General features: G+C 39.1%; 1 protein-coding gene and 2 pseudogenes across 1 annotated transcript; 1 reads left to right on the top strand and 2 right to left on the bottom strand.

Annotated features, from left to right (window-relative positions):
* Positions 1-1,014: 1,014 nt before the first annotated feature.
* On the bottom strand, positions 1,015-4,954 carry LOC124884395 (annotated as a pseudogene).
* Positions 4,955-9,324: 4,370 nt separating this feature from the next.
* LOC124884390 lies at positions 9,325-15,823 on the bottom strand (annotated as a pseudogene).
* Positions 15,824-22,523: 6,700 nt separating this feature from the next.
* Positions 22,524-26,714, top strand: LOC124884389 (extracellular calcium-sensing receptor-like). Its single transcript, XM_047392298.1, has 8 exons — positions 22,524-22,771; positions 23,122-23,416; positions 23,511-23,800; positions 24,058-24,353; positions 24,611-24,816; positions 24,921-25,142; positions 25,239-25,362; positions 25,442-26,714. Exons 1-8 carry the CDS (start codon positions 22,524-22,526, stop codon positions 26,344-26,346), a joined length of 2,586 nt encoding a protein of 861 aa, XP_047248254.1. The 3' UTR covers positions 26,347-26,714.
* The last annotated feature ends 204 nt before the right edge of the window (positions 26,715-26,918 follow it).

Below are 26,918 nucleotides of genomic sequence, written 5' to 3'. Positions count from 1 at the left end.
AGTTAAGTAATGTGTACAATTATGACTTATCAGAGTATAGGAGCATCCATTGTTAATCTTCAATAACCCAATATAGTTTTGAAAAGCTTCAAATTCACAGTTTATTTGTCACCACAGTAGAGTAACTTATTAACATTGCTGAGATTCATATTTACTGTCTGCAGAGCTATGTAACCTACAGTTAATTTCTCTTATTACTGTACAGTGTTAGTCAATGTTAATTTTTAACTCAATTTTGAGTTATTCTTACTCTAAAATGGTAACACTATGGAAAGAGTTAAACTAACACCACCTCTGATAAGGACCAAATTGTCCCAAACACAGTGTTAAATTTAAGTATTTAGGAGTTCATTTAAAACAGAAAAATGTGTCGTGTAGGTGTTACCTTAAACAATGGTTATCAAAGCACCTGTCAGTCCAACAATATCTGTCTTAGGAGAAAGCTTGGCATCATTTGTTCACTGGCAACAAATTATTTAATGTTTTTGGTTATAAATTTATTTAGGGAAGGGGGTCCCACTGAGATCATAAATATATTTAACAAGGTAGACTTGGCCAATACAACAGCCACACATGTCAGAACTGTATAAAACAAAAAAAATAATACATAATGAGTAAAAAACAAAAAACAAAAAAAAAACAACCCACGTCGAATCATACATGGTGGCCTCTCAAGAAAAACATTGTCATTCTTCCTTCACTGTATTTAATGATATTCTTAAACTTGATAATGGATGTGAGTGTTTTGCGATTAAGAGATTTTGTGTCTATTATTCCATGACCAAATGGTAGCTACTAGAACTGACAGAAAGTAGGTTGCTAAGGTATACAGTACTGGGACTTTACCCAGCCGGACATTATAAATCTTTACCTATCAATGTTGTTGTCTATGGATGTCCAACTGAATCATGAAAAATGCAGTGAATATTCATATTAAATAGCATTTAAAACGTAAAGCATATCGCTACAAATAATCAGGACTGCTTAAATCTGTTGTTTTTCATGATTTTCCGATTAGTTTTTCTTCATCAAATATTTTTTCGTGTTCTTCTCCGGTTGAAACAAAATAATGAAAACCTTTGGAGCAAATATACACAGTATCAGTCCAAAACTAGAAGCCAGAATGGCAAATATCTCCACAGCCACAGTAAATTTTCCAGGAGAGCTGATATATGCTGGGATGAAGGTAATCCAGACTGTACAAAATATCAACATGCTGAAGGTTATCATCTTGGCTTCATTAAAATTATCAGGTAGTTTCCGAGCTAGAACAGCTAACACAAAGCAAAATACTGCCAGCAGGCCGATGTACCCAAGCACAGCCCAGAAGCCAACAGCAGAGCCTAAAGCACATTCCAGGATGATCTTCTCCTTGTAGGTGGTTAGGTTTTTTATTGGGAAGGGAGGACTCACAACCAACCACACAGTACATATAATAACTTGAATAACAGTAAAAAAAAGTACAGTCATTCTTTGTTGAGAATACAGGAGATACAGAGAACAAATGTGATACCAAAAGCTGTGTGTCGTAGCATGCAGGACCAATCAGAAGGTGCTCCGATGAATGTTAAAGAACATAAGAAACACAGAGTCAGAGAAAAGAGCAACAGGAAGCTCAACTCAGAGTTGTTGGCTCTGACAATCGGGTTTTTCTGTGATGAAAGAAAACCACTGCTGTAATGATGGCCAGACAGGCCCCACTAACTGAAAATGCAGCCAGGATGGTTGCGAGGATTTCTTCATAAGACAGAAACTCTACAGGTTTGGGGAAACAAGCATTGTTTTCTGCATTAGGCCAGAACTCTCTGGGGCATGGAAGGCAATCAGGGGAATCTAAAAATGAATCAAAAACATTTATTAACACTTGACTATTTCAGATTGTAGATGTGTATAAACTAATGTTTCTACCTGTCTTATTACTGATCTCTCCTTCAGGACATGGTATACAATCATAGCAGCAGATGGGTTTTCCGTTCTGCAACACTTTACGAGTTCCTGGTGGACAGCTTTTAGAGCAAACAGACACCGGCACCTGTTACAGAGACAAAACAAGCAAAACAAAAAATCTGATTCAATAATAGTCTTTTTTTTTAGTAAAGAATACACAATATTTAACAATTGTTGTCATTTTGGTCATTACTTGTTTGCCACCTTCCATCCAGGTTAAGTTCCTATTGACACGAAACTCCTGGCCCTTCGGTAGTGATGCATCATAGTACCCCACTTTTACCAGTTCAGTAACCCCATTATCACTTTTCTGCCAGTTTACCAGGTCGTAAAAAGCCATAGGGTCCCCATTACCATCAAATGACACATGGTAACCATTTTGGGAAAAGTTTACTTTTTTTAGTTCAGTAAAAATCTGTGAGGTAAGAAAGAGAGAAATAAATCAATAGCCACAACTTTTTTAACCAATTAGAAACTGATTTGCTTTTCATTTGAACTTACCTGCTTGGGCTCCAAATTCATATGTTTGTCACACTGACTGGTTGTGTTTGTTTCCTGACACACTGCATTGTGAACGGCATGTGCTATTGCATACACTGCCTTGTAAACCATGTTAGTAACTCTTAACTGAGATGTTTCAGTGTATGGGCTTTTAAGAGCTCTTATGTCTTCAGTTCCATCACACTCTCTCTTGTTTAGATCAGCAGCTAAAGACAAAGATGTAAATAATGACAGAGTGAGATTTTTTAAAAGCAGAAACCTAGACTTAATGAGCAGAGTAGAGTCTTGGATTTAACAAGTCTCATTAATAAATATGCAAATGAAAATACACAATACACAAAACAACAATTGTAGGTTAATACAAACTGTTAGGTATTAATTAGTCAACTCAGAAGCAAGAACGATACAGAGTCAATTTTACTTGCAGCAAGGGTAGCTCATTTGCAGTGCAGACTACAAAGTGTTGGCACCCCTCTCTCTTTATTTATACATGCTGGTTCACACACAGTTCAACAAATATTCAGGGTGTGTGTGTGTGTGGGGTCAGAAAGGTTAGGGTTCATGTGTCTTGATTTTAAACAGAGAGAGAGAGAGGGGACTAGTACGAGCAGCCCCTAGATGTTGCTGATAAACGCATAACTCACTTGTCTCCCCCATGTCCCTTTCTGTGGCATGTAGGAGGGAAAAGCACTTAGAGCAGACATGAGTGATAAACAATACAAAAGTTTTCAAACCCTAACACAAACAAATATATTTTTGTGTCTTATTATTCCAGGGCTCCTTATTTGTAGTGTTATAAACAATCAATAACTGAAAATGTATTATTTTGGAGGAAAGAGAGAGTACTTTTTGGAAACAAAATGTATATTGTCCTTGGCCCTGTGTTCTGTTTGATGCAGTTGAAATTAAGCTTTTTCAAATCTAAAATAAAAAATAAAATACAACTTGCACAGATAAGTGATACCTTGCAAAGTCCTACAAGATGCAATGGCAAAAGAACACACCAGTGTTTTTTTTAAATTATTATTTAAATAGATTTGCTTGTTTTAATGTTATACTTTAGTTTAACATGAAACACATAAAGTCTATTCTTAGTCAGTCATTCAGTTATTTTCAACTGCTTCTTCTATAGTGGGTCATGGGGAAGCTGGTGCCTATCTCCTGCAGTCTATGGGTAGAAGGCAACTAAAGACTATTCTATTCTATTCTATTCTAAAATAAGTATTTAATGCCGAGTAAAATGATACAAATTCCAGACTGTTTCAAAACTGTTTCAGTCTAAATGAATATTGTTAATAAATTCTTGGGCTAAACTGAGTCAGTAAAAATTTTTTGGGAGATGCTATAAAAAAATCTGATAAATTTCTCATTGTGAGTAAATAACATATTTTCATTCCAATTAATAGGATCCAAGTGGCATCAAAATAAATAAATAAAAAATACAGAAAAGAAGAAAAGTTCTCACTTTGTGTCAAGCTGCAGTTGAATGTGTCCTCCCAGAACTCAGTCAGCACTGAGGAAGCAGCCACTTCAGATGGAGAGAGATCCAAAAGGAAGTTCCTTAAGCCTGGAATAACAGATTGCTGAATGGCCACTCCGATTGCCCCTGCACAGAAACTGAAGCTCATCAAGAGTGGATCAGTTATCCAGCCTTCACTTCCAATCTATTGACGAGGTGGAGGAGGTTGTTGGTTCAACTCCTCCAGGAGGACCTTCATGTCACCCGCGGCTGTAAATGCCACCACAACAATTGCTGTTGATCTGGAAAGGTAGGATTGTGGTAAAGAAAAAAATGAACATTTGGTCTGCATCATTGTAGGGCCAGAGAAGCACATCTAAAGATACAGAAACCTGCGAATTGCATCAGCTACTGTTCTTATCTTGTTCCTTGGGTCAGTCCGATAGAAGGATTCAATGTACTCCACACAGATCCCTTCTCTGAGGGCGGTGTAAAGAAAAGAGGCTATGCCGTTATTTCCATAATCAGAGTCTGAGTGAACAGCTCCTATCCAAGTCCAACCAAAATGTTTCAAGAGCTTGGCGTCAGCTTGATAATGATCACTGGGAATTGTTCTGAAAAAAGTGGGGAACTGCTTTTTATCGGATAGGCAGGCACAAGAGGCAAAGTGGCTCACCTACAGCAGGAAAGTAACGTAAAAACTACATTGGCTTCATTATAACCATGTATATATTTTAGATTTTCAAAATGCAATTAATGCAAAGAACCTACCAGAGGGATTTTAAATGACCCAAAGATACGTGAGATGCTGATGGATGGAGTGGATCCAGAATCTCCAACAGCAGCCATCACCTCTCCAAATTTTGAACAGTTATTTACTGTGTAAAACACAGGGTCCTGGCCATTTGAAAGTTGAGATGCCACCTGTGTGCCTGCAAGCACAGAGGCGCATGTATCAAATATCTGATATCCGAGTCTGACGCCCGGCAGCAGCTTCGTGCTGTTGTTTATCTCCTTAATTGCAAAGATCATTGTTCGAGAAAAGCGAAGATCCCGAGCATTAATGCTGCACAAAATCAGTCAGGTGAATGCTGGTATTTACTTACATAAAAATATTTAGAAATAATCAAACACCATGAACCCACTAAATAGCTCAAATAAATAAATCAGACATGCTTTGTAGTTGCACAATAAACAACTGCTAATGTTAAAGTTCCAAATCAAGATGTCAGTGGAAAATTTATGTAAATTAAAATTCAGAAATAGTTTTATTTTAAATTTAAACTCCAAAGATAAATTCATTGTCATCAAATTATCCATAAATTAATAACAAAATCTACTCAAATATATTACATTTTATTCTGCATTTTTAAGTACATATTGCAAAAATATTTAAACACATCTACATCTAACATTCTTCCGCAACACTGTTCCATCTTACTAACCTTCCTTTGCATCTTGGAAGCTCAGGCTTGGTTGTATAGTTATTAATCACTGTGTGCACTTGGTAGTGAAGGAAGAAAGCTCCTCCAATAACAAAGTCCCCATCTGTGGAGAATGCAGGTTGGTAAGGTGTACCCTGTAGGATACATTTTACCAATGAAGCCTCAGCACTAATACCACCACTAGTCTGATTATCTATAAGCTGATTTCTTTCTTTTAGACCATTAAGAGACCCACCCAGCACAACTACTGTGATCAGCTCAAAAAAACTGACTGCTAATCGTAGGCCAACCTCCATTCTTCAAGTGTTTGCATTTGGGTGGAAGAATGTTTTCATTGGTCTTTCAACATGATTATATATCAGGTTATTCATTATTCAGCAGAAACAACATGTCCTCACTCTAGTGATCTTTGACCATGTGTTAAAGTGACTTGCCTTAATTTGAGCTCCCTTATTATTGGACTGTCTTCAATTGACCTAAATGTGCATGATCTGGACTGATTTTCTTTTTCTTTCAAATATGAAAGCATTTTCTCAACTTGTTGAACAATATTCCAAGGCTTGAAAAAACATTGTTCAATCCATCTTCAAAGTAGATAGAGAATATCACAAATGTAAACCTACCAAGAGATAAACTAAAAAGGCCTATAGTAACTCTAGAGGAGCTACAGACATTCACAACTCAGGCAGAAAAATCTGGTCTTTATTGAAAATAAATTTAATTTGCATTTTGCCAGAATCAGTGTTAGGCACATAAGAAAGAGGGTCTCTATTGCAATACAACCCATCTGCAACCCAGCCTTTTCAGTGTGAACCATGCCTGTACCTTTGCACTAGTTCGTCCAAACAACCAAACAATGTTGGATAGATGGATGGCTGGGTTCTACCATAGATACAGTAAAATAACATATTTTAAGTTGTTTAAATTTTACTTTTAAGATTTGAATGAATTGACAAGTTTACTTTGTAAAAGTGCAAAGAAAAATCTGCATTGTTGAATCTTTTGCATCAGATTGTAACATAGTTAATCCGTGATTGCTTTTTAGTACAGCCAATATAACTTGGCGCCCTCTCTCAAATTCCACTGAATCTACATTGAAACACTTGATGGATATATAGGCAACCTTGTCTTCTCCAGCATCCCAGACCAGGCAGAGGAGGATGCCAAAGCCACGCTCCATGAATTTCTCCAACGTCAGCTGAAATTCCCAAGTGACAAGGTAAAAAACATTCCATTCCATCATGTTCACCAGCTCGGAGGTAAAAAGCCTGATCACAACCGACGTCTGCCAATTTTAGCAAAGTTTGAGCAATACAAGCAAAAATAACAGGTCAGACGTTGGGGCTGAGAGTTGCGGAGAACGAGCTTCAGCATTAATGACCAGTTTTCAAAGGGGATTCACGAACAGAGGTGAGGAGAAATATATCACCGAATGCACCAGAGCAACATTGGCTGTAGATAAACTCTATGTTAAAGTTCAGTTATTCAGGGGCTGGGAGATCACTCTGTGGCTTTGTAAGGAGCAATAACAGGTTAGCCTAAAACATGTAACACTGGTTAGATAAGAGGTTAGATAATTGGCAATTGCAATCTAATGTAAAGCACAGCTCAGCATGATGTTTACATTGTTAGATGTGGGCAGGGCCAAGGCTGGGCTTTTGGGTATCCGTTCCTCTTTGTCTGTTACCACGTCTCTCTGTCACCCTTTTCTCTTTCTGTCACACACAAACATGGTCACTCACACACAAAACTTTCTTAACATAACCTTTTATCTCACACCCCCTCTTACCTTTTTCCTCTGCTATATTTCTGCTTCTGGACTTTACATCAGTGCACTAAAATACACTAACTCTAATTTCACTTGGGTCTATCTGTTTCTACATACTTTTTTCTGCACTGTCTGAACACTTGGATTGCTAAATGAAGAAATAGACAGGTACAACAGGGACTCAGCGAACTTGACAATCAATAAGTATTCTTAAACAGAACATGAGTGAATGCCAACTTTGCGATGCTATTCACCCTAACCGCAGAGAATATACTTTCTTCTCACATGTCTATCACTCTTACTCTCTTCTGGATTATTTCTTAGTCAGCAGGTCATTTTTGACTGATGTCTCAACCAACAATGATACAGATAACATTAATAATTCTTTGGGTTTTACTGGTAAGAGCTGGTTCTAAACCAATCTTTCTAAAGAGGTAATTATATCATTACGTCCTCTATGTAGGGGAAAGCATCTTGTGCTAAGCTTTTACTGGTACTGAAGTTGAACTAAGTAATAACAATCCATTATAGTCTAATTAAGAAAGCTGGGTCATTGGTGTAAGAGCAGCTAAAGTCCAAATTACTAATAATATTTGGTTTTCGCTAGTAATCCTTCTGATAAAACTAAAAATCAATGAAAAAGTAATGAAATACTAATAATAATTGGCTTTTGCTGGTAATCCTTTTGATAAATCTGAAAATCTATGAAAAGTAATGAAATCACACATTTAGGTAAAGTAAGATAGTGGGGGAAAAATTCCATTGGTCCTTTTTCCTACCATCCTCAGTATTAATAGCCTTTGTTTCTCATTGTTCTCAGCTAGACTGCTGACACCAAACCCTCACTTGTGAAATGATGACTAGGTCTTTCAACAGAAAACCATTGTATTTCACAAAGTGTGAAATGTGTGTAGTTCTCCTCCATTAAGCTGCTATCAACGCATGGATCAACGACCCCACCAGCCTGCTTGAGACACTTGAATTAAGCATGCTAAAACAAAGTGTAGAGCTAATTATTAAGAGAAGTAGGGATACTCACTCTTGAGTCAATTTTTGACACTTTTAGTTGTGTTCTGTGAGGTATTGGGCTATGGTGTTTAATTTTTGATAAGCTAGTTAACAGACTATTTGATTTTGAATGTCGTTTTCAATAAAATTACTACTATTTTTTCATGTTTTGCTCCAGTTTCTTTGTTTAGCATTTTGAAGCTGAACTTAAAAAATGGTTCTAGTCCAACAGTACAGAATGAGAATACTCCTGTCGTTCCCCCAAGTCTGAAGATTTTGATCCGCAGTTTGCAAGCTTCTGCATTCCGCGGGCTCGTCTTCACTCACTTTTCTTCTTTAGGAAGTAAATTGCTCTTGGATTGTGTCAGATTGTATTTTGTTTGCATTAAAACACAATACTTTCATTAAAACACAATACTAAAATAAATATTTTAACAGCTACTGTTCTTCTGTTCTTTCTCTTTTTTCCGTTTTTCTATTTTGCCAGGTTTTTCACTTGCTTCTTGACTGACGTTGGTCCTGTAATCCCAGCTGCACTGTTTGACTGAAAGCACACACATCCCAGTTTAACAGCTTTATTGTTATGATTCTGGCACGTCTGCTCTACCCTGTCTCCCTGGCTGCAATCAGCAGATTAGATGCACCTGGTGGCTGCGGCGGTGTAGTGCAATCTGTGGAATGCCAAGCACCTATGTCTTCCCTGATATATACTGACTATATAAATAAAGTCTCTCCCTTCAAATACTGGATATGATAGTTGAGCTTGGGAGCAGCACCTGTAACATCTCCAGACACCCAAGCAGCAGTGGGACCCACCCATTAAATCAGCACAACTACAACATCTGTCCTTAAACCTCCATTTAGTTTTCACTCTAAATAATAAATAAATGCTGCATTTCTAATGGGTGGTGGTAGTCTCCTCTGCTTCCACAAGTCTTTCAGGTTTTAACTCAAAAATTCACCACAGCATCAGGATATATGTTTTGCAAGAGACCCACCAACATTGAGATTTATTTTTGAAACAATGACACCACAAATTGAGAAATCAAAATCACATCAGTGGAACATGTGAGCAGTTGAATTTCTGCTCCAAATTATTAGTATAGTTTTATCGTTTAAATATTTTTTGAAATGCCGCTAAAGTGTTTTTAATGCCTAACAGTTGCCTATTGCATATAGTACATTTGGTCATTTTGGTTTCACTCTTCAGGTAATTTACTACTATTTGTTGTTCATTAGATATTTCTTTGTGTTTTTCTCTGGTTGAAACAAAATAATGAAGCACTTTGGAGCAAATATGCACAGTATCAGTCCAAAGCTGGAAGCCAGAATTGCAAATATCTCCACAGCCACAGTGAATTTTCCAGGAGAGCTGACATATGCTGGGATGAATGTGATCCACACTGCACAAAATATCAGCATGCTGAAGGTTATCAGTTTAGCTTCATTAAAATTATCAGGTAGTTTCCGAGCTAGAACAGCTAACACAAAGCAGAAAACAGCCAGCAGGCCGATGTAACCCAGCACAGCCCAGAAGCCAACAGCAGAACCCAATGCACATTCCAGAATGATCTTCTCTTTGTAGGTGGTTAGGTTTTTCACTGGAAAGGGAGGACTCAAAACCAACCACACAGTGCATATTATAACTTGAATAAAGGTGACAGACACCACGGTCATTCTTTGTTGCGGGGGACCGAACCATTTCATGGTATTGCTACCTGGAAGTGTAGCTTTAAATGCCATTGGAACCACTAGAGAACACGGGATATACAGAGAACAAATGTGATGCCAAACGCTGTGTGCCGCAGCATGCAGGACCATTTAGAAGGAACTCCGATGAAAGTCAATGGACATAAGAAACACAGAGTCAGAGAGAAGAGCAACAGGAAACTCAGCTCAGAGTTGTTGGCTCTGACAATTGGAGTTCTCCTGTGACAAAACAAATCACTGCTGTAATGATGGCAAGACAGGCCCCACTAACAGAGAAGGTAGTCAGGATGATTGACAGAATGTCATCGAAGGAAAGAAACTCCACAGGTTTGAGGAAACAAGCATCTTTCTCTGCATTTGGCCAGAACTCTCTGGGACAAAGGAAGCAATCAGGAGCATCTGAAAAATTAACCAAAAACAGCCATTAAAACATTACCATTTTGGATGTATTGATTTCCATATAAGAATAAATTTACCTGTTATATTAGTGATCTCTCCCTTCAGGACATGGTATGCAATCATAGCAGCAGATGGGTTTCCTTCTGCAACACTTTACGAGTTCCTGGAGGACAACTCTCAGAACATATTGACACCGGTATCTGTCCATAGAGACAGAGGCAAACAAACATTTAAACTGTTTTGTCTAATCAGTCACAAGTCTGCATTTGATAAATTATGTCATTAAGTACACTTACTTGTGTGCTATCTTCCAGCCAGGTTAGGTTCCTGTTGATAAGAAACTGTTATCTCATTGGCAGGGAGCATCATAGTACCCCACGGTTAACGGCTCAATAACTCCACTTTTACTCTTCTGCCAGTTTCCCCACTTCGTAAAAAGCTATAGGATCCCCATTACTATCAAATGAAATATGGTAACCATTTTGGGAAAAGCGGACTTTCTTTAGTTCACTTAAAACCTATGAAGCAAGAAACAGAGAGAGAAAGGAATCAATGGCAACGAAAAGTTATCCCTAGGGTAAAAGTTTAATTTACAATTAATTAAAAACTGTAAGATTTGTTGATTAACCAAACTGACCAGTTTGGGCTCCAGTCTCATGTATTTGTCACACTGTATGGTAGCATTTGTCTCCTGACATACTACATTGTGAATGGCATGTGCTATTGCATAAACAGCCTTGTACACCATGTTTGAAACTCTTAATTGAGATGTTTCTGTGTACGGGCTTTTAAGGGTTTTTATGTCTTCAGTTCCATCACACACTCTCTTGTTTAGTTTAGAAGCTGAGAAAAAATAAACAAGTAAATAAATAAATAGATGGACATTCTTTTACATTTGTCAAGAAACATGATGCTAACAACTCGTATTTAATGTAGACACTCTCAGGTTATTACAACGTAACTATCATACAATTTTAATGTAAAATACACAACTAAATAAACAAGCAATTTCAAAATTCAATAACCAGTTGTGAGTAAATAAAAAAGTTATTAACTCAATATTATATCACCCGGGTTATTCTGAGCTTTACAAATAATTCAACAATTTTATATTATCATTTAAAGTCATGACTGCAGCTTTTTAGGTCATAAAAACAATTTGTCTGGAGACCTCTGCTATATTTGATACATTTTAAAATACTTTTGCTGACACAAAACATGTGAAGTTTTTTTTTATTTTTATTAATTATTTACTTAGGGGTTTTTAAGGCAACACTTTGGTCTAAATTAAATAAACATCAATTAGCATATCAAATGACAGCAAAAAGCCAAATTTACATCCTAATTAATATTTTTTTTAATTTGTTAACTTGAATCAGGGTTTGTCAAACACAAACAAATGACAGAAAAATATGATCTGTCTTGTAAATGTATACAGTATATAGTATGTATACTGTATACATGTATACAGTAGAACTTTGCTGCTTGTTTAGTTTCTATTTTGCGGTCACACAGAAAACAGGGGAAGAAAGAAGAATGTCTCACTTTTTGTCAAGCTGCAGTTGAATGCATTCTCCCAAAACTCAGTCAGCCCTGTGGAGGCAGCCACTTCAGAGACAGAGAGATCTAGTAGGAAATCTCTCAAACCTGGGATCACAGATCGTTGAATGGCAACTCCAATGGCCCCTGTGCAGAAACTGAAACTCATCAGATTTGGGTCAGTTATCCAGGCCTCACTTCCAATCCACTGACGAGATGGAACAGGTTGCCATGCCAGCTCTTCCAAGAGGATCTTCATATTTCCAGGAGCTGCAAATGCTACAACAACTGTTGCTGTTGACCTGAAGAAATATTTATTTTATTCTGTCAAACTATTTATTGTAATCTTAATAAAGTCTAATAATTGTATCTTTGATTCAGTATAGTATAGTATGGTGATGCACATCTATACAAAGTACATATGCAGGAGACACAGAGACCTCCGGATAACATTAGCAACTCTTTGGATCTTGTTCTCTGGGTGGGTCCAATCGAAGGATTCAACGTACTCCACACTAGAGGCTGACATTTTTTCGGGAGTCCCACGGGTCACGGAATTCCCACGGGAATCCCGCGGGACGGGAGACAGCATCACTAAAGATCACGTGATTGGGACGGTACAGGATAAAAAATGAACGGGAGCAGACGGGAGCGGGAACTAACCAATAGGAGGGAAAACAAACTAGGATCAATTGTCTTTGGAAATGTAAAACTGAGACTTTGTTATAAACTTTAAGAAAAAAAAACTTGGATCGACGCCGCCATTGTGTAGTTTTTTTCCAAGAAGCCTATACTATAATGCGAGTCAAACGAACTACACGACCCACAAGCCAACAGTGCTTCTGCTCGATGTTTTCCACCTGCGTTCAGAATGGAGGGAGCAAACGCAGGTGGAGAACTGGACGTGGTAAAATTGGATTTGCAACGTAAAGTCAGAAGTAAGGACTTATCTATTAAACTCATAGAGCTGACAGGAAAGTCGCAAATATTACCGAACTTCAGGAGAGTTGATGTTAACACGCAGTCTGCTGCTTGTAAAACGTGTTTAGTCGTAATCAAGTTCACCAGTGATTAAGGGACACTTGTAAGGCAGATTCTGGATTAAATCAGCCCTGCATCTCTTCATTCATCAAACCAAAAGTACCATCATGTGTCAAGTCTCATCTGACCAACAAAATTGCTGCATGTGCACTAAAGATTTAAGAGTAAAGTACGAGAAGCCCGTCGAGGGGACATGGGGAAATTTATTACTTTTGTGTCCCCACGCAATACTTTGCGTTCGGCATTTTTGGAACAGCAGCCACAGATGACAAAACTGCTCATAAAACAAACAACACTGATATGTCATTGATATGGTTTATTTGTCATATGCAGGTTCACACGCAGTAAACAATGCGGATTAAATGCTTAGGATAAGAAGAACGTTCAAATCACGATAAAACAAAAAAACACGTTTGCGTACAAAACAAAGTACAACATCAGCAGCAGTAATGAGCAAACAAAGTGTCACAGATGTGGTTTTTGTGCAGTATTATTGTCTCAGTAGTTTGTTTAACAGCTTGTGGATAAAAACTGTCTTTTAGTCTGTACTTGAAGATAATTTTATTTAAGGCTGATTTCAAATAAAACTCAATACATCTCCAAAAGGGTGTAGTGTTTGTTAGTATCTGATTTGGAAACTAACCCACAAAGTATTGCGAAATAACGCAAAGACTATTGCGTGGGGACACAAAAGAGAAATAAATCCCCCTTGTCCCCTCGTGGGATCCGTATAGAAAGGCTTCATCAAGGGAAGATATTAAATAAATATGTTGTGAAATAGAAAAAATTGAATGTACCATTAAATGTACAATTTATTTAATACATCATTAATATTAAGTGTACACTCATACGTCATGTCGTCTTAAAATTATACTTAATTATTCAGTGGCACATTTAATTGCATAATATTCCATTTCATGATATAATGGTACATTATATTGTGTCTATGATGTATTAAACTAAATAAATGGTACCTTTAATTTAATGGCACATTTATGTTACATTTCTTTCATGTTACATTTACTTCACTTATGGGAAATTCACAACATTCATTTATTTAATGATGTATTTATTGTATTAAATTTGTCCAGTTTGACCCTCCAATTCTTGATGCTATATAGGAGGTCATGTCAGAATTGAATCAGGTGTTCTGAGCAGACGCACATCTAACAACCTGCAGGGAAGGGGTCCCTGAGGACCAGGGCTTGAACCTTGAGGTACAGTTTCTAAATTGGAAGGTAATGCCTTTTTTGTCCTTTTGTTCAACAAGTACAGTTCTCTTACTAGGTGCATTCTTCTTTCGTTTCAGCAACTTGAACATAACAGTAATGTCATTATTCAAAGGAAACATCATCTTAATAAATCGAGGTAAAAATACAACTATGTACATTTTGTTTATTCAGCTAAGATGACATGGTCTGTTCCTTGTTTGATATTTTATTATTTCTTCATTATTATTCTTTTTACTTTAACTGGCCTTTAATACAGCTAAAAACAGGGACCTAACTGGTCCTTCAAAGAAAGAAATTGCCAAAAGACTAAATGAAGAAAACAAAAGTGGGAGAGTCACAGGAGTGGGAGTCATTCTGAATGGGAGCGGGATGGGAGTGGGAGTCAATTTACCAGGAGTGGGACGGGACAAGATTTTTTTTGTTATGCTGGCCTGGGATTGGGATGGGACAAGACATTTTTCTGTGGGAGCGGGATGGGACAGGAGAGAAAATCCACTCCCGTGTCACCCTCTACTCCAATCAGATTCCTTCTCTGCGTGCCGTTTCAAGAAAGGTCGCCATGCCATAATTTCCATAATCCGAGTCTGAATGAACAGCTCCTATCCAAGTCCAGCCAAAGTGTTTCACCAGCTTTGCCAGAGCAGCAGCCTGGTAATGGTCACTAGGAATTGTTCTGAAAAATGTTGGGTACTCATGTTTATCTGACAGACAGGCACAAGTGGCAAAGTGGCTCACCTACAGCAAAAAAAAAGAAAATGTAATGAAGCACAGATATACTATAATTTTAGTTGGCAATGAATTCTTTTTTCTTACCAGAGGAATGTTGAAAGACCCAATGATGCGTGCCATGCTGATAGATAGAGTGGATCCAGAGTCTCCGACAACAGCTATCACTACACAGTCTGAGAACAGTTACTACCTTTGTAAACATGGGATCTTACCATTTGATAGCTGAAATGCTACATGCACAGCTACGGGCACAGCTGAGCATGGTCAGAGACCTGATAACCAAGTTTGATGCCAGGCAGCAACTTTGTGCTGGTTGTTTATTCTCCTCAATGGCCAAGATCATTGTTCGAGAGAAGCGTAGATTCCCGGGCATTGAAGCTGAGAGTCAAATCAAAGTATTCTTAATAAATACTAATCATTATAGCAAGTAGCTGGCATATGTTGAAGAATGATTAACAATTCCATAACAGAATATGAAAAATCCTTATCAAAATTCATGGAAACTTTTTACTAAATTTTATTTACACATAACCGCCATTAAGAAGAATATATGTACTTAAATATTTAACCTAAATCTACAGCTAACATTTACATAAATGTCTTGCCAACAGTTTTAAAGATTTTCTCTTCTCTAAAAACATAGCAAATTTACATAGAAACTTGCAACACTTCTGCTTCTTACTAACCTTCCAGTGCATCTTGGATGTTCAGGCTTTGTGATGTAGTTGTTTACCACTGTGTGCATTTGGTAGTGAATGAAGAAAGCACCTCCAATTATGAAGTCCCCATCCATGGAAAATGCAGGTAGATGAGCAGTACCCTGCAGGGTACATTTCAGCAATGAAGCCTGAACTCTGACACTGTCACCAGTAAGAGCATCAGTAGGTTGAATCTTTCCATCCAGTTCCAGTAATGCAACAACTGTAATGAAGTTGAACAAACTCACTGCTAATCTCAGGCAAATCTCCATTCTTCAAGATTGTGAGGTTCAAGTGTGTTTTTATTGGTCTTTTACAGTACATAATAGATCAGGTGACCGCTCATCAGAAAAATCAGGAAATAACAAATGGCAATCCAGAAGAAAGCACACCTCAAAAATATTATGGTAGCAGGAGTGTACCCCTCCCTTTAAAACCCTCTCTGTCTTACTGTAAACACAAGGAACGTGATTCATTTCATCTGATGCAGTCATCGCAGTACAACGGCAGCAATTTTAGAGCCAGAAAAATATCTCTTGACAGCATAACAGCTGGAGGTAGAGCATATGCTATGATTTTCGGATGTTTCTTTTTTTACTACTCCTTGGCTGCTAACTTGACAATTTTTTGTCGCACAGGGATAGGAGGGACATCATTGTAATCTTTGCTTTTAAATGATATCTGGTTTGCAAACTTTGCTTGAAGGAGTAATTGCTTGAGCTTTGAATTATGTTTAGTTTGGGTCGCAATGCTTGGGGGCGTTTAGTGGAGTTCCTCTCCTCCATTTTGTAGAAGACAACTGAACTTCTTGTCTTGACTCTTGAAAACATTTTGCGACCACTCAAAAAAATCGGATTTCACCAAAAAATCGGAATTAAGCATTAAGACCTGCAGTGTGAACGTAGGCAAAAAAAAACCCAAAACAGCTTCTCAGCTAACAACAATACTTCAGTGTGGAGTTTGCAAACTATTACTAGCTATAGGAGACCTTTCCCCCATGCTGTGATGACATCTCTCCTGGCTGAGGATCTGACAGTTTCTTCTGTAGCTTTGATTCACACCTCACTCTCACACAAAGGGTTGACCTGTATCTCCCACCAATAGCTCTACAACCCCCTCCTCTCCTGCCCTGCCTGTACTAAAGAACAAAGAAAAACATTTTAATAGCGTCTTCCAGCATCTGAACAGGAAGAAAGCTCTGGGTCCTGTTGATGTTTTCCCTCTCTGCCTGAAAACCTGCGCAGACCAACTAACCTCCATCTTCACTCATATCTTTAACAAGTCTCCAGAACTGTGTGAGGTTCCCTTCTTCTTTAAACATTCCACTGTCATCATGGATCCAAAGAAATGCTCCATCACAGGATTAAATGACTACAGACCTGTTGCTTTGACATATGTGGTCAAGAAATCCTTTGAGTGACTAGTGTTTAAACACCTGAAAGACATTGCAGGCCCCCTGCCGGACCCCTGCTTGCTTACCGAGCAAACAGGTGAGTAAACGATGCAATCAACTTCGGACTACATTTCATCCTGCACTATCTCAACAACCTAGGGACTTACGCTAGGATCCTCTTTGTAGATTTTCAGCTTGGCACATCAATGCCTGCCTGCCTGCGCCTGCCTGCCTGCGCCTGCCTGCCTGCCTGCCTGCCTGCCTGCCTGCCCTGCCTGCCTGCCTGCCTGCCTGCCCGCCTGCCCGCCCGGAAAATATTTAAAATACTTAATAGGGTCTGCATTGCTATGCTCAAGTTAGGTTTAATAATGTGTGAAATTAAATGTACTGTGGATTGCTCAAAATAGGTGTGTGTGTGTCTGACTTGGCTGTGGTCAGCCTGGCACCAGTGAAGATATTTCTGTACATGTCTCAGATAACAGCCAAAAGTAGAATAACAGGAATGTTGTGAAGGTCTGAACAGACAGCTGAATGCCAGGTGTAAGAGTTCAACCAGACACTCAGCTAAAAATATGTGTTTTTCTTTGTAATTGTACACCCCTTGCTTTTGAATAAAAACCCTGTCTTTGGGGAGGAAAAGTCAGAAATGCTCTGGTGACTCAGCTGACACGTCTCCCCGGCCGGGCGAAAAAAACTGTGTTTCCTTTTATTATTTAATTTTACTAAAACAGTATAGCATAGGACTTAGCTTTACCAAAACAAACGAGCACGCAGGAGTTTCTGGGAACAACTCCATGAACTTGGTGACTCCCGACGTGATTTGGGAAAAGCGAGGACTTTCGGCTAAATCAGAACTTCACCAAAAGACTCTGACCCCCGCACTTCTTACGAGGTAAGCAGAAACCTGTTTAAACGAACTCTGCACTTTTGGCATTGTCGATAGGCCTAAATTATTGGTGTCAGATGTCTGAGTAACTGAAATGTTCTGCTAAATTTAACACGTGTAAAGTAATGCATTATGGTACAGTAAAAGGGTTCGAGGCCCAAAGGGTTAGAGGCCCTCTAGATAAGGTTTGAGGCCTGTAGTTGGAAGATACTACAAATTCTGTTTCCTGAGTTTGGCAACTCAACATGTTTTCAGACGAGAATTCATGATTTAGGTGGGTTGAAGGCCTGGGGGGTGGGGACCTCCAAATTGTAAACAGTTTTCTTAAGGTTTGAGTCCTTAAAATAGGGTTAAAGTCCCTAGGTTGTGCATTGTATTCTGGAGTCAGAAAGCTAAGACCGGGCAAAAACACAAAGGTTTGAATGCTGTGTTTTATTTGGGTCTCCTCAACCTCATTCTCCACACTGACCTCCGTAGCAGCAGACAAAAGGCAGGCAGCGGAACATGACTCAGACCAACCCAGAACTTCTTTTTTCTTCCAGTCAATGTGAGGGTTGTGTTTCTGCAACCAGGAGGCCCCTATGACTACAGGAAGTTCAGGTGAATTAATGATCATAAAAGTTACTTTTTCTTGATGATTACCTCCAACTGTTAAGGTAATCTCCTGAGGTGTGAATTGTTCATGCTGTGACCATCCAAAGCTAACACGTTTCTTGTGTCAGCTGACGAAATACGTTTTATGCCGTTCTTATTTGCGAATGTTTCGTCCATGAATTCAGTGTCTGCTCCTGAACCAATAAACACGGCCCCCTGGAGAGACATGGAAGAGGTTTGAAAATGAGCAGGAAACAAGAAGGAGGAGGCAGTTAGTTGACTTCGGCTCAGTAGAGACGTCCCTTCCTCTACTGAGCCTGTCTTTTTAATGGACACCTGAGTGCTAAATGTCCCTTCTCTCCACAATAAAAACAGAGCTTGAATCTTCTCCGACGATCTTTCTCCTCAGGGGTAATCTTGGTTCTGCAAAATTGCATGGGCTCACAATGATCATTTTCCTCAGTGAGAGGTGACTGACACCTTCTCTCATACTGGTGTGCAGAAACCTGAGTTAATAATGAGTGACCCTTCTCATGGCGCTTCTCCTTCCTTCTCTCTGCCAGCCGAATACCAATGCGAGCAGCCAAATCCTCGAGTTGTTTCAGGGAAGAAGGATAGTCACGGGTTGCTAGCTCATCCTTGATGTCTTCGTTTAATCCTTTCATGAATGCATCCATTTGTGCTGCCTCATTCCAACGGCTGTCTGCAGCAAACAAATGAAAGTCAATTATATAGGTCGAGACAGGTTGATCACCCTGTTTGAGGGACAATAATCCTCTTGCAGCCTCACGACTTGGAATGACCGGGTCAAAAACACGAATGAGTTCCTTGGAAAAAGTTTCATAAAGATCACAAGATGCAGACCTGTTATGCCATTCAGCAGTTCCCCACTGTTTTGCCTTTCCTGCCAGCAGAGATATAACAAACGCCACCTTGGAACGTTCAGTGGGAAAGGATGACGGATGAAGCTCAAAATGAATTTCACACTGAGTTAGAAAAGCTCGACATTGGTCTGAGTCTCCCCTGAACATCTCAGGCGGAGAGAGGCGTGGCTCCCTTACCTCTGCTGTTGTCCGTGTTGCTTGGGCGTGGTTTCTTTGTGACGGTGGCGGCTCGGAGACAAGATTGCCAGAACGTAATGTGGAAATTATTTCCTCCATGCCAGAACCCAACCAGGAAAGGGTCTCATCAACGTGGGTACGCCACTGTTGTGCTGGCGATGGATCCATTTTTGGCCAGATTTTTCGGCTCCAAGTCGGGGCTCCATGAAGGGCTTGACCTGAGAAACGTGGAACGTTGGGTGAATCCTCATGGAGTTGGGTAATCTCTCTCTCTCTCTCTCTCTCTCTTTCTCTTCTCTCTTTATATATATATATATATAAAATCTAATTAGCCGATCACATGGCAGCAACTCAGTGCATTTAGGCATGTAGACATGGTCAAGACGATATGCTGCAGACGAGCATCAGAATGGTGCTAAGTGACTTAGAACGTGGCATGGTTGTTGGTGCCAGATAGAAAGGCAACAGTAACGCAAATAACCACTTGTTACAACCGAGGCATGCAGAAGAGCATCTCTGAACACACAACACGTCAAACCTTGAGTCGGATGGGCTACAGCAGCAGAAAACCACACCGGGTGCCACTCCTGTCAGCTAACAGGAACAGGAAACAGACGCTACAATTCGCACATTGCAGTCTCTGCAAAACTCATTAGAATATACAGGGGTTGGACAATGAAACTGAAACACCTGTCATTTTAGTGTGGGAGGTTTCATGGCTAAATTTGACCAGCCTGGTAGCCAGTCTTCATTGATTGCATATTGCACCAGTAAGAGCAGAGTTCAATTAGCAGGGTAAGAGCACAGTTTTGCTCAAAATATTAAAATGCACACAACATTATGGGTGACATACCAGAGTTCAAAAGAGGACAAATTGTTGGTGCACGTCTTGCTGGCGCATCTGTGACCAAGACAGCAAGTCTTTTTGATGTATCAAGAGCCATGGAATCCAGGGTAATGTCAGCATACCACCAACAACGACAAACCACATCCAACAGGATTAACTGTGGACGGAAGAGGAAGCTGTCTGAAAGGGATGTTCAGGTGCTAACCCGGATTGTATCCAAAAAACATAAAACCATGGCTGCCCAAATCACGGCAGAATTAAATGTGCACCTCAACTCTCCTGTTTCCACCAGAACTGTCCGTCGGGAGCACCACAGGGTCAATATACACGGCCGGGCTGCTATAGCCAAACCTTTGGTCACTCATGCCAATGCCAAACGTCGGTTTCAATGGTGCAAGGAATGCAAATCTTGGGCTGTGGACAATGTGAAACATGTATTGTTCTCTGATGAGTACACCTTTACTGTTTTCCCCACATCCGGGAGAGTTACGGTGTGGAGAAGCCCCAAAGAAGCGTACCACCCAGACTGTTGCATGCCCAGAGTGGAGCATGGGGGTGGATCAGTGATGGTTTGGGCTGCCATATCATGGCATTTCCCTGGCCCAATACTTGTGCTAGATGGGCGCATCACTGCCAAGGACTACAGAACCATTCTTGAGGACCATGTGCATCCAATGGTTCAAACATTGTATCCTGAAGGCGGTGCCGTGTATCATGATGACAATGCACCAATATACACAGCAAGACTGGTGAAAGATTGGTTTGATGAACATGAAAGTGAAGTTGAACATCTCCCATGGCCTGCACAGTCACCACACCTAAATATTATTGAGCCACTTTGGGGTGTTTTGGAGGAGCGAGTCAGGAAACGTTTTCCTCCACCAGTATCACGTAATGACCTGGCCACTATCCTGCAAGACAAATGGCTTAAAATCCCTCTGACCACTGTGCAGGACTTGTATATGTAATTCCCAAGACGAATTGATGCTGTATTGGCTGCAAAAGGAGGCCCTACACCATACTAATAAATTATTGTGGTCTAAAACCAGGTGTTTTAGTTTCATTGTCCAACCCCTGTAACATATAACAGAGTTCAAACTACTTCTGCTTATCTTAATAAAGCTCATAATGTAATAACTCTTATAACTGCTGTAAATCCATCTGTTAAACTAAAAGAAGCCGAAGAAGATTGCTCTCCTTGCTGGCTCTGTGAGTTAAGGTGGACAACAATCTCTTCGTAAGTTTTCAGTTGTGCCAAATTTTTTGATGATGGATTGAATTGTGCTTCATGAGTTTTTAATGCTTGAGATGTTTCTTTGAAACATAATCCTGCTTCAAACTTCCTCACAACTTTCTGTCTGGTGTGATTCTTGGTCTTCATGATGCGGTCTTTTAACTAATGTTCTCTAACAAATCTGTGAAGCCCTCGCAGAGCAGCTGGATTTATGCTAGGATTCATGTAGCATGTGGACTCTATTTACAAACGGAGTGACTTCTGAAAACAATTGTTCATGTTGCATTTATTTAAGGATATATGAGTAATGTGGTTTAATAACAATCCACACCAAGATTTTTGTTATAAAGTAAATTTTCAAAACCATCCATCCATTTCCTTCTGCTTTAAAATTACTTTGTTTTGGTCAACCCCCTTGACTCCTAATAAAACACATTAACATTTGCTGTTGTTTTTTGAAAAGCTAAAAGACTATGAATACTAGTGCAAGGCACTGTAATTTTACTAGCAAAATGGAAGCTGTCACTTGTATGTTAACAAAAGTGTCATGTCTGCTACCTAAAAAAGAATAACAATCCATTTTATGTTATCCCTGATAGAATAAAGACTTACCTAACCATATGTTGTGTTTTAAAGAATCTACCTAGTGTGCAAATAATTGTATTCATTTCTCATGTTGCAACCACAACTTGCAAAAGCTTAAGGATTATGATCACTTTTGCAAAGCACAGTATATTATGGTGGGCATTAAGCTGCCAGTTAAAAACAAATGTTCCACAAGAATATTGTGCAAAGCAAAAGATGAAAAAGTAATTTAAAGTCAATTTAAATAGAGGAAAGAATACAAAAACTATACTGTGCCATTAAAAGACATGATCAAAGATTGCTGGGACAGGATAAAGTGTTTTTTGATCAACAACAACCTGACATATAAAAGAGGATGCCTACAACTCCATAAAAGCACACTTACAGCCAGATACGGGCTCTTGAGAAATGGAAATATGGAGATCTGCTTTAAGGTTATTGGAGCTGATGACATTAGTTGTCTCCGGTGGGTCTCTGGATAGTTTGAAACACCGGACTGAACTCCTAGAGGCTCTAACTGGTTTCATTACTGAGACTCCATCAGTGGAATGTACTTTGCAGGGTACCCCTCGTTCACCTGTCTTCTCAGCAGATGGGGATTTTATAATTGGAGGTGTTTTCTCTATTCATTACCAACTTTACACAGTGATCTATAATTACACCACCAAGCCTGAGCCTCCAAGATGCACAGGGAGGTTAGTAAGAGGGAGAGGTGGACAGGTTGTTAAAGATATATATATATATATATATGTAATTTTTTTGCTTGTTTTGTAACATAAATTTTACATGTTGGTTGACTACTTTGCAGATATAAATATTGTGTCATTAACATTGATTGTTTGGAGTTGGACTATTTATTTCTAGCTGTCATTATGATATTCCATTTAATAAAATTTTGCCTAAGCTTTGAATTCTGTTGGGCAAAATATTAATATGTTTTTGGGTTAACAGAAGAAATGTAGCATCACTAAAGCATTTCAAATGGAGAATCCCTTTTTATTGCTATAAAGATTTGTTGTATTTTATTTTATGTTTTTCTGCACAGCATTGATACCCGGGAACTGCGCTTCTCTCGTTCAATGATCTTCGCCATAGAAGAGATAAATAACCGCACGGATTTGCTGCCTGGCATTAAACTCGGATATCGCATCTATGATTCATGTGCGTCTGTGCCTGTGGCTGTGCACGTGGCATTTCAGCTGTCAAATGGGCAAGACCCTGTGATTTACAAAGGCACTAACTGTTCTCAGTCTGGTGTGGTGATGGCTGCTGTTGGTGAATCTGGATCCACACCATCCATAAGCATGTCACGGATCATGGGATCTTTTAACATTCCACAAGTAACCAGCCAATTTATTAGAAGCTCATGTTCAAAAATATGCATTTGCTGCAAATTAATGTTTAAAAGTTACACATTGTTATCTTTTGCTTTAGGTGAGCCACTACGCCACTTGTGCTTGTCTTTCAGATAAGCAACAGTACCCGAATTTCTTTAGAACAATTCCAAGTGATCGGTTCCAAGCCGATGCATTGGCCAAGCTGGTAAAACACTTCGGCTGGACTTGGATAGGGGCTGTACACTCAGACTCTGATTACGGAAATAGCGGCATGGCGTCTTTTCTTGATGCTGCTCTGAGAGAGGGGATCTGTGTGGAGTACATTGAATCATATTTTCGAACAGACCCAAGCAGCAAGATCCAAAGGGTTGCAGATGCCATCCGCAGGTATTAGTTGTTATATGTCATATGTCTTATTTTGCTTGTGCGCTGACCCTTTGCACAAAAATCAGTTGTCGTTCAGAAATTACAAAGGAGATTATAGATATAGGAATCGAATCTCTGTGCTTTGTTCCTCTTACAAGTAAAAAAGGTAGGCCCAAACAATACACTTTTGTGCAGAAAGACCCTTATGTTTGCCGTAAGAGTAAACTGAATAAAATGTAATACAGTTTATGTTTTTGCATTTTTATGTAATTTCTCAGGTCAACAGCTATGGTTGTTGTGGCTTTTATAGCATCTGGAGATATGAGGGTCCTGTTGGAGGAGCTGGCTCTGGATCCTCCACCACCTCGCCAGTGGATTGGCAGCGAGTCCTGGGTGACTGACACGTTCATGGTCAGGTATAGTTTCTGTGCAGGGGCCATTGGAGTTGCCATTCCACAGGCTGTGATCCCAGGTCTGAGGGACTTCCTTCTGGATCTCTCTCCTTCTGAAGTGGCTGCTTCCCAACTGCTTACTGAGTTCTGGGAAGAAGCATTCAACTGTAGCTTGACAAAAAGTAAGAGCAATTTCCTGAAATAAGATGTTTCTTATTTATTTTTTACATATAATTGCAAAGCCCATTACTGACAGCTACTACAATTTCTCTATGCTTAATTCAGGTACTGTTTTTTACAGTTATACCAGATAAGTTTTTGTTTTTTTTGTGCGTAATTGTGAGAAAAATTATTACCGTGACCAAGGCTTAAGTTACAAAAAATGTTGTAAAACGTTTATAACAGTTAAAATTAAACAATCTGATATATGTTTCTTTAGGTCCTGCTGTAAACAAAGGCTTGTGTGATGGAACTAATGATATAAAAATGCTTAAGAACCCATACACTGAAACATCTCAGCTTAGAGTAACTAATATGGTGTATAAGGCTGCTTATGCAATAGCACATGCTTTTCACAATGCACTGTGTCTGGAAACAAATGTTACGACTCAGTGTGACAAACTCATCAAACTGAAATCAAATCAGGTTAGTCATAATAAAAAACAAACCCCCAAGTCTTTCTTTCATTATCAAGCCTAGTACCTTAAATGAAATAATGCCTACGTGCCATTGTTCCTTTGTTGTTCCAGATTTTTTCAGAATTAAAGAGAATTAACTTTTCTCAAAATGGTTATCATGTGTCCTTTGATGCTAATGGGGAACCTGTTGCTGCATATGAGGTGGTCAACTGGCAAACAAATGAGAGTGGAAGTACTGAGGTAGTAACCGTGGGTTCTTATGATGCATCACTGCCGGTGGGCAAGCAGTTCCATATCAACAGGAACATCAATTGGATGGAGGGTGGCTCAAAAGTAATAAAAATAACAATTAAATGGAAGAGTAGTTTGTGTGTCATAGCTCTCAGCAGCAATGTTTATAATGATATTTTGACATTTTATTGCTAACAGGTACCAGTGTCGGTTTGCTCTGAGAGTTGTCCTTCAGGAACTCGTAAAGTGTTACAGAAAGGAAAACCCATCTGCTGCTATGACTGTAAACCATGTCCTGAAGGAGAGATCAGTAATATCACAGGTAGAATCTAATGTTTTTCAGGTAGATCTGAATCATCGGATGTTTAAACATTAATAACCCTTTATGATTTAATTTTCAGATTCCCCTGATTGCATCCCGTGCCCCAAAGAATTCTGGCCCAATGCGAAAAAAGATGCTTGTTTTCCCAAACCTGTGGAGTTTCTTTCTTTTGAGGAAATCCTGTCAACCATCCTGGCTGCTTTTTCTGTTAGTGGAGCCTGTCTGGCCATTATTACAGCAGCAGTTTTCTTTCGGCACAGGACAACTCCAATTGTCAGAGCCAACAACTCTGAGCTGAGCTTCCTGCTGCTCTTCTCTCTGACTCTGTGTTTCTTATGTTCATTAACATTCATCGGACCACCGTCTGAGTGGTCCTGTATGCTGCGGCACACAACGTTTGGCATCACCTTTGTTCTCTGTATCTCCTGTGTTCTTGGGAAAACTATAGTGGTTTTAATGGCCTTTAAAGCTACACTTCCTGGTAACAATGTGATGAAATGGTTTGGTCCACCACAGCAAAGAATGACTGTAGTGTCTTTTACTTTTGTTCAGGTTATAATATGTAGTATTTGGTTGCTTGTGAGTCCTCCCTTCCCAGTGAAAAATCTAACCACCTACAAGGAGAAGATTATCTTGGAATGTGCATTAGGTTCTGCTGTTGGCTTCTGGGCCGTGCTGGGATACATCGGCTTGCTGGCTGTATTTTGTTTCACGTTAGCTGTTCTAGCACGGAAACTACCTGATAATTTTAATGAAGCCAAGATGATAACCTTCAGCATGTTGATATTCTGTGCAGTGTGGATCACCTTCATCCCAGCATATATCAGCTCTCCTGGAAAATTTACTGTGGCTGTGGAGATATTTGCCATTCTAGCCTCCAGTTTTGGACTGATACTGTGCATATTTTTCCCAAAGTTCTTGATCATTTTGTTTCAGCCAGAGAAGAACACCAAGAGATATTTAATGAACAAAAATCAAACCTAAAATGTTAAAAGTTTGAAATCCAGACTACACGATGTAATGTGATAAATCATGCAACAAAACCTAAACTTCTCAGGATCATAAATACTTGGATTGTTCTATTGATCTATTGTTGGAGGTTATATATAAATAGCAAATGAAATTTTAAACATATATGAGTTTGGTTTTCACTTTTTGATTTTAAATTTTGTTTCAGTGCTCTTAAATGGAAACTTGATATATCATCATTTAGCGGTACAGTTGGAGTGATTACGAATAAAGCTGATCATTGAATTTTAGTTATTTCATTAACCTTCAGAACTCAGTAGTACATATGGTAGTATATACACTGCTCAAACAAATAAAGGGAATGCTCAAATAACACATCCTAGATCTGATTGATTGAAATATTCTCATTGAATACTTTGTTCTGTACAAAGTTGAATGCGCTGACAACAAAATCACACAAAAATCATCAATGGAAATCAAATTTATTAACCAATAGAGGACTGGATTTGGAGTCACACACAAAATTAAAGTGGAAAGACACACTACAGGCTGATCCAACTTTGATGTAATGTCCTTAAAACAAGTAA

The sequence above is a fragment of the Girardinichthys multiradiatus genome, chromosome 18, assembly GCF_021462225.1.
Source record: "Girardinichthys multiradiatus isolate DD_20200921_A chromosome 18, DD_fGirMul_XY1, whole genome shotgun sequence".
Taxonomy (NCBI): Eukaryota; Metazoa; Chordata; class Actinopteri; order Cyprinodontiformes; family Goodeidae; genus Girardinichthys; species Girardinichthys multiradiatus.
The sequence above is the reverse complement of the archived record's forward strand: the minus strand, read 5'-3'. Positions and strand labels throughout refer to the sequence as shown.